This window comes from Balaenoptera borealis (genome assembly GCF_965194805.1).
Source record: "Balaenoptera borealis genome assembly, chromosome: 11".
NCBI classification, from domain to species: Eukaryota; Metazoa; Chordata; class Mammalia; order Artiodactyla; family Balaenopteridae; genus Balaenoptera; species Balaenoptera borealis.
The window spans coordinates 46054829-46063339 of NC_138868.1; the positions used below are offsets into that span (position 1 = coordinate 46054829).

General features: G+C 46.5%; 1 protein-coding gene and 1 pseudogene across 5 annotated transcripts in view; one reads left to right on the forward strand and one right to left on the reverse strand.

Moving 5' to 3' along the window:
* IRAG1 (inositol 1,4,5-triphosphate receptor associated 1) overlaps positions 1-6763 on the forward strand; it is a 149301-nt gene extending 142538 nt beyond the window's left edge. For all 4 annotated transcript variants that reach the window (XM_082341467.1, XM_082341469.1, XM_082341466.1 and 1 more), the window contains one exon: positions 3465-6763. In XM_082341467.1, coding sequence (XP_082197593.1) covers positions 3465-3708 — 244 coding nt within the window. In that variant the 3' untranslated portion in view covers positions 3709-6763. The remainder of the gene's footprint in view (positions 1-3464) is intronic.
* Positions 1-8511, reverse strand: part of LOC309605602 (large ribosomal subunit protein eL42 pseudogene) — a 621562-nt pseudogene that overhangs the window by 175021 nt on the left and 438030 nt on the right. The gene's annotated exons all lie outside the window — the stretch shown is intronic.

Consider the following 8511-nt stretch of genomic DNA (forward strand, 5'->3'; position numbering starts at 1 on the left):
AGCTCCTGGTCAGCAGCACATGGCAATGGCCGCCCTTTGCATCCATCGTCCAAGAGTATCCTCTTGGTCCTGCTGATCCGGAAAGGCCTCGTTCTCTTTCCCAACTTCTGCTCCCTCTCAGATTCACTTCTTGGTCTTATGAACGTGCCTGTACCTCAGGTGGTGGATACCAGGCATCAGCACAGTCCTGAGATGGGTCCTCGGCCTTCAGCACATGGTGTAGCTTCACCTGTTCAGGCCCAGCAGTGTGGCATCATCTTCTCCGTAACGACAGACACTGCTATCATAGAAACCGCCCACCCACAGTTACAGGGTCCCTTCCTCACCTGTCACCAAAGCCAGACTAGCCCCGAGAGCTGTTGTGTTCAGTGCCAGGCAATCCATTCATTCTCAAATCCCTTACATACACAGTTGCCTATAGGCACCTGTACTCAAGCATGATGCCCCCCATGAAATTTTGGCATCTCACTAACAAGCAAGGTCTAAGGTTATTAAAAGTTCCATGTCCTACTTAGTGCATTTTAAAAACACTGGGCTAACCCCATCAGCTGACCCCTTATTTAAGAGATTCAACAACAAACACTAGAGTCTTTTTATCTGAATCTCTCCTCTATTATAATAATATGTAATAATATAATCTGTTGTCAATATTACTTTCTGGAGGATCAGCTTAAATGAACTTTGGGTGAATCAACCCAATATCTTAACCATATTAAAACACAGAACACAGTCTTCTGACATTTAGGTAATGCATGGAACAAGTGAGACTCATAAGATGCAACAGGGAACTGTTGTCTTTTCTCCCACTGTCTGTTCACACTGGCTTTTTGGGGTTAAGATGATATTAGGCAGACTCCTTTACTCTTCCAATAACTCTCAGAAAATAGAAGTCCTCTGGTCAAGTTTAAGTCCGAAGAATAACCTCATTTCAGTAATGAAAATGGCCAATTCCCTGAAATAGTCAAAAGCCTGAACTTCTCCCCATACCCCCTCGCCTCCAGCTCCACTCTGCTTCAGGAAGGAAGCCTATAGTGGAGACAGAGCTGACTTCTTGCTCTCTGTCACTCCTGCCCTCCACCCCAGCTTTGCTAATGCAGTGCCTGACCTCTCCAGAGCTAACATTGGGAAATGGGGTGGAGATTAAGGGCAGGAAAGGTATTACCTGACTGGTCTTATTGTGAGCAGGTTCCAGGCCTTAGCAGGGATTTAAGGTTGACCTTCTGGTTTTGTTCAGTGTGGTGTTTTATGGGACCTTCAGAGAAAACCACCCCTCCTACCCCCCAGCGCACACATGTTCACACCATTTCTGAGGATCTCTCAACTGCAGGTCCCTTTATGAGGTCGAATGCAGCTCTTCTGGCCAGCTACTTAAAATCCCTCTCTCAGTCCTTGGGCAGCTGGAAGTGCACCTTCCATGCTCAGCTTCTAGGTAGCATTTCCGGGCAGGGTCTATGACATCCCATGCCAGCCCTCCTTCTCCTGACTACATCCAGTTAAGGTGAAATATGCACCTTTGACCCACTAGTGGTGGGAGGATGGTTTTCCATATCGTGGCCCCCTGCTCTGATGCCACCAAGCAGTTCAGCAAGATTCTCACTCTTCACATCTCTCAGGTGGGAGTCACGCACAATCTACTCACTGTGCCCCCAAATTGCAACATATCGAGCTCGCCAAGCAGCATCTCCAAAGCCCCTCTCTCCAGGCCCAGGTGAGGGGGCAGCAACCTCACCCTTCCCAATGGAGGAGTAGGTAGAACTCAGAACAACCAAAAATTGATTTCCAAAGGAATTCTATTTCTAATCTAATTCCATTTCTAACAGCTTTTGTAGGCTGGAAATGGGTAACCAGCTAAGGGTCACGAAGCCAGATCTTGCCCTCCTCCTTTGCCAGCACACTTAAGGATGGAGTGAGAGTGGGATTCTCCCTGCTCCAGCAGCTTGTTTTGGAGCACAGAAATACAGCCCAAAAGAAAGACTGTGTCTTAGCATCCAGTTGTATCTGAATAGAAATTAAAGAAACTAAATGTGGCCGAAAGAAACTAAGCTTCCATTTCCAAATTCTCTCTCCCCAACAGTTGTGAAAGTAGCCAATGATTTTCACCTCAGCTCATGTACTCACTGTTTTGCTTTGCTTAATTGTTCCTGAAACAATCATCAGTGGGTCCCACATGGAAGAGAAACCAACCAGTGCTTTAGCATCCAAGGCAGGCACTCTGAGCATCTGACCCCTTTCTACGGAGAGTATGTGTTGAGTCTCTGTACCACTGTCAGGCACCTAGCTCTGAATTAGAGCTCTCTGCTTCTCAGCAAATGGTCTGCATATTTCAGTGTCTGTGTGAGCCTCAGGATCTTCAGAAAGCCCTCATGTCCCTTTTCTCACCTCTTCCATTTGGTGATCCTCAGTATTCTCATTGTTATTTTTTAAAATAGATCCGGGATTAGAAACAGGAAGAAATTCTAGCTTAATGAATGTGTCCAAGGCTTCTCCAGAGAGCTCTAAGAATGGACTCTTCAAAGCAGACCATCTGACCAAATGTCTTTTCAAGGGGCCACAAAAAAGAGTGGAAAAATTGAAAGGCAGTTGGGAAAAGAGGAAGAGGGAAAAGTGGAGTGAAGCAGGCAAAAAAACAGAGAGAGATGGATGAAAGGGAAGGAGGGAAGAGAGAAAAGAGAGAGTTGAGAGGGAAGAGAAAAGTGTGGAGAGGGCAGAGAAAGTGGAGGAGGGGTTATTTGGGAATGAAGATTAATAGGGCTGAGAAAACATCTTGAATAAGTCACCCAGAGGTTGCTGGAGGCTACGGGTCCTCTGGAGGCCCCTGGGACAGTTTGAAGTGAGCTCTTGAGGTTGATCTGGTTCCTTGAATTAGTTGTCGAGTAATTTATTACTCGACATTGAGAGTCTTCTAGGAGTTTATCACAGTCCTTCCACTCTAGATACAGTCAGATGTGGAACTGAGGACAACAAATTATGCATCTGAACACGGAGGCGGGGGACGGGTTAGAACTCGGAACTGATCACTGATACCACTAAGTGCAGAAAAGCTGTTGGTCCTGTCTGGATGCATGGGAGAATGGGTCAGCCAACCTGGTATCTTGGGGCTTGGGAGAGTTCAGATATCAATGACCATCTCATGAGTAGATGAGGGCATGTGCGAATGGATGAATGATCACACAAATAAGTAGAGTGTTCTAGCCTAGACTCTCCCAATATAAAGGCTATAGACTGGTGGCATCAAAATCACCTGGGGAAAAATTTTAAACTATAGATTCTTAGACCATACCTTTGGAGATTCTTATTCAGTAGACCTGGGGTATTTTGAATAATTGCTGCCAAACAACTCTATGCACAGCTGAGTTTGAGAACCACGGCTCAAGACAACATGGAGAGTATTCCAGATGGAAGTTCTGGGCATCGTATATGTGCCCAATATACTAAACCCTCCACCTATGTTTTTCATTTGACAGCAAACTTGAAGAATTGGTTCATTTCCTACAAGTCATGTATCCCAAACTCTGTCGGCACTGGCAAGTCGTCTGGATGATGGCCGCAGCAATGCTGGTCTTGACTGTTGTGCTGGGGCTCTACGGTTCCTATAACTCTTGTGTGGAGCAGGCCGACGGGCCCCTTGGGAAATCCACTTGCTCGGCAGCCCAAAGGGACTCATGGTGGAGCTCAGGACTCCAGCATGAGCAGCCTACAGAGCAGTAGGAAACCCGACACCCAGCCAGTGCCCTGCTCCAGCACACAGCCTGCTGCCCTTTCCCCAAGCATGATGTGTCAGGCCCGGGCGTGGGCACACCACTGCTGCCGTCAGGGGAACAAGCAGGGGCTCTTTCACACTCGGCACCCCTATGGGAGCTATTCACACACAGTAACTGATGTTCTTGGATGATCAACAAAAAGCATCAGTGGACAAAGAAGTGGCCTTCACCAGGGAACTCCAGCGGAAGGGACAGTTGCCTGCACCAGCTCAGATGGCTGGGGAGAAACAAAACACCTTCCTTACAGGCGACAGTGCGAAGCCCACTCCCCCTCCCCATTTTCCTCTCTGCCATCGATCGGAAATCAGGAAAGATTGTGTCTAAAGGCTGACTCTGCCCCCAAGGATCAGACCTGGAATTTGGAGTCGCACGTGAATACCTTCCCATTTCCCATCTCATTCTTACTGACTCTCCTTCAGCCTTCCCTTCTCCCCTTTGCAATCAGAGTTTCTCTTTACAGAAGTCAGAAAGTTTTCTCAGAAAAACATTTAGGCTGATTTTTAGCTCAGTGCTTGAAATGAAATGGGAAGATGTAAATTAACATATATTCCTCTGTACACATACACAGAGCACACACACACACAGCACACACATGCACGAAGCCAACTACCCTCCAAACGTGTGCTCTGGGTGTGTGTTCGGGTGAAAGCCAACCCACAGATTTTCCCTAGGTGTGGGGCAGCCACTAGGCACCTGTTCAGTGAGCTTTCCACGTGGACTTAAGATGTTTGAGAAACACTGAAAACTCATGGCTTCCATGGCGAACTTGCTGGTCTCTATTTCCAGGGCTAATTCTGAGCTGCTGTAGAGCACAGTCTATCCCCTCTTTGTTGTCTCTGGTTGAGAGCAGTTAACCCGCCTCTCAGGGGGAAAGAGGAGACACGATGCACTTTCAGCTTCGCTGTGCCCACGTGCGAGTGTGCATCTCCACTGCAGTGTCCCAGTTTCGATGGGATTTCCAACCAAAGTGTAGGTCTCAGAGCATTCCCATTGTTTAGCAGAAAACTGAGAGTGCATCCCACCTCCAGCTGGACTTCTCGCTCCACCTTGACAGCCGCTACCTGCCTTCTTGCCTCATCAGTTCTGGGGGGGTGCTGGTTTCTGTGTGGGTTTTATGGTGGTGGCTTTGCTGTTGTTTTTGTTTTGCTGTTGACATTTGTTTTTGTTTCTGACACTCATATAGAACTTACTATGAGCCAAACACTGTCTTAGGTATATTATATAGGGATTCATTCATTGAGTCCTCAAGAAAAAGAAAAAACTATGACTCTTCCCATTTTCAGATAAGGAAACTGAAGCACAAAAAACGCAAAGTAACTTGCCAAGGATACCCAGTTAGTAAATCATGGAGCTGGAAGTCAAACCCAGCCAGACTGGCCCCAGGGGCTGTGCTCTCAACCCCTGCACTAAATTGCCTCTTCCAGAGGTCTCCTAACTGGACATCTTACATTCCAGTCCCACTCCCCTGAGTGGCCCTTCAGCCACTCCAAGCCATTTCTGGTTCCCAGACTAAATTGTTTTCTCTCACTAGTTTTTCTTCTGCCGCTCTCCTCTTTTCTTCTGGTCACACCTTAGGACCAAGTGCAAAAATCATCCCCTCCATACACCTTTAATGGCCTCCCTCCAACTCCCCACCATACCCCACATAATAGGTCACACCCTTCTCTGTGCTTTCTGGCACTTTTTAAACATTTTCATTACTACTACTAATGACCATGACTATAGTGTATCAGAATAACTTATTTATGGGTCTGCCTTTCCTAGCATTTTTCCTCAAAGACAAGAACCATGTCTTACCCATTCTCTGGGTAAGCGCCTAGCATGGTGGCTGATGCTTGGGAGGGTATCATTAAATGTTGGTCAAAAGAACAAGTGAGCATTCAGGGGGGTGGAGAGCAGTCTGGGAACAGCTGACGTTCTGCATACTTCCCGACACCAGCATCATCACCACCACCAACTCAATGAAAAAAATAACATCTTTATTAGCCTCGACTTATTCCAGTATTTTTCAGTCTACTCTGTGACCTGATTAGCAACAACATTTCCAAGCTCAAGGGCCAGGCTTGATGCACCCTCTCCTTTCAGAAAGACCCACCTAGGTTAGGCCCCACTGTAAAAACCACCTGTTGTTTTAAGGGGGGTATCCTTTCCAGTGGCTAGAAAACCACTGTGAGAGAAGCCCAAGCCAGGGTTGACCAAGGATGTGCCATTAAGGTAAAGAGGTGCAGATCACGGCAGATGGACTTTGGCTGCATGGATGGGTGGTTTGCCCTGCCTCTTCCAGGGGGACTGGATACACTGGAGGACGTTTAGGCCCTCAAAGCCAAGTACAGGATACAAATGGAGCTCCAGAGAGGCTGGCTGTGGGGCAGGACTCTAGGCTGGCAACATCCAGTCTCAGCCTCCCGTGAAGAAGGACCAGGCTGAGCTGGCCCATCGCCCACTTGGTCACAGGGTTCCCACCTTTGTTTCCTATTGAGACAAAGGCCAGGAGAGGAGCTGCAGTGACCTCTTGACCCTCCAGCTGCTCCACAGAAAGGCCTGCAAGGATGTTTCCAGACCAGGCCCTCAGCCAAACGACTCTGTGAGTAAAGGGAGGTTGAGAACGAGAAGGAGCAAAAGAGTAACCACGGGTATTCCTGAAAACAGACTCCTAGGTATTTCTTCAAGAAAAGCAAAGATGACCTGAGGCAATTGGAACTGTTGCCAAAGCAGCAGTGAAATGGACAGAAACAGGCCCTGTATTTCCAACAGTGATATTGATCTGAAATAAAAGTTCCCTTCAAAATGCCTCTGAGGTCTGACATTTCTGCTTGGCCCTAGGACTCTCTGTATTGCTCCCTGTGTACAGCCTGGCCGAGTAAGTGGAGAGGGAGATGCTGGATTTGTGTATCACTGGCTGTCAGCTCCTAATGTTGTTAAACCTCACACAGGTGTGCTAGCCTTGAAATATAGAGTGTCACATACCTGAGTTTGAAAATAAAAGCACATTTCCAAACCTTTGGCAGCAGCTGAATGCCTCCTCATTTTGTGGAGCTGGGCCACAACCTTGCCCAACCCTGAATTAGAATCTACTTTCGGATAACAGTGCCTCCCAGAAGTCCCCAGCCCTCGGGTCACTGTGGGCTCCCTCCCAGGGGCTGGATCAGTTCCTCTCCTCGTCCTCATTCCTGATCCTAGTTTCCTGTATCTTCCTGGCCTACGTTTTTTTTGTTGTTGTTGTTTCTTGTTTTTTGTTTTAATTCATACATTTTGCTGTGATAGAGAGTGTTAAGTTTTCACCAGTCTGATTTCCACATCTATTTTTTTTTAAGATTTTTTTCAGTGTGGACCATTTTTAAAGTCTTTGTTGAATTTGTTACAATATTGCTTCTGTTTCATGATTTGGTTTTTTGGCCACGAGGCATGTGGGATCCTAGCTCCCCGACCAGGGATCGAACCTGCACCCCCTGCATTGGAAGGCGAAGTCTTAACCACTGGACCACCAGGGAAGTCCCTAGTTATATGTTTTAGTCTTTTCTTGCAGCTAGGGGCAAGGGAATGCGGACCTTCCAGATCCAATTTCCTACATAGACTCTCCTGCCCAGTACTTTATATCCTCTATATTCCCCCTTCTGCCTGCCAAATTCAGAGCATTCAGTTGAGGACCTGAGGCCCAAGAAGTTGGTGGGACCACCAGGTGGAAGCTAAGTCTTTGAATGGGTGCTCACAGAATTCAACTGTGACATGAGCAAGAAATAAAATTGTAGTATATTAAGCCACTGAAATTCAGGAATGTTTGTTATAGCCATTAGCCTACCCCAACTAATGCCTACAGAACCAGAAACAGGGTACTTCAACAACAAATTTTCAAAATATGAGACCCTGGCTTAGCAGTCAAGTGGTAGGAAACCAGAACACTGATATCAGGGACTAGAAATATGGTGACCTATGTTGTGAAGAAAACAAAAATATTTGGTAAAATCGTACCCATGGTAACTTGAAAGACAGTCCATGGGCAGCCTATAGCTCTAGGAGAAGTAGCTGGAAAGAATCAGAGCGTTGGAGTGTGTGAACCTTTATTGGCTGCCTTTTGAGAGGTATTGCAAGAAAAAGAAGTACTTGGGAAAGAAATGGCTATTTGGAAACAGAAAGGAAAAAGGATATAGAGTTCTTAGATTGAGGCTTAGAAAACCTGACTGCTTCTAAACCCCAAACAGACTGAAAAGCACTTGAGTGAAAAAGAAGCAATAAAACTTTTCAGCTGAATTCAGATCAGAGCAGCCCTATGGTAAAGGCCAGATTAAGAATATGGCCCTTCCATCTGTGGTTTCTAATGAACTCAGGGTAGCCACCACTGAATTAGAGAGGGGGGAGCATAGGGCTGAGAAAAAGAAATACATCTTGAGAATTGTGACTGGGAAAGGATTTGGGGTGTGATCATTGCACATGGAATCAAATGGAAGCAAATAGATCAGAAACCTAAGTTTGTGAGGGAATTGTATTTATTGTACAGAGATACAAGCCAGGACTAAAAACTCCTTTGATTGTTAAGTTAGAAAACAACTTTTGGGATCCTAAGCTTATATCAGCAGAAAGCAGATTGTACAAGCTGTGCTACCCCCAAGGAGCCCGTACTCCCTAATTCCCACTACAAATGTGGCCAAGGAAGATTCTATCCAATGAAGGTGGACATGGGACGTGGGAGTTTCTCCTAGAAAGCAGAATCGGGATCTAATCAAAGGTAGGTAACTGTGGTTGGCAAAATTTC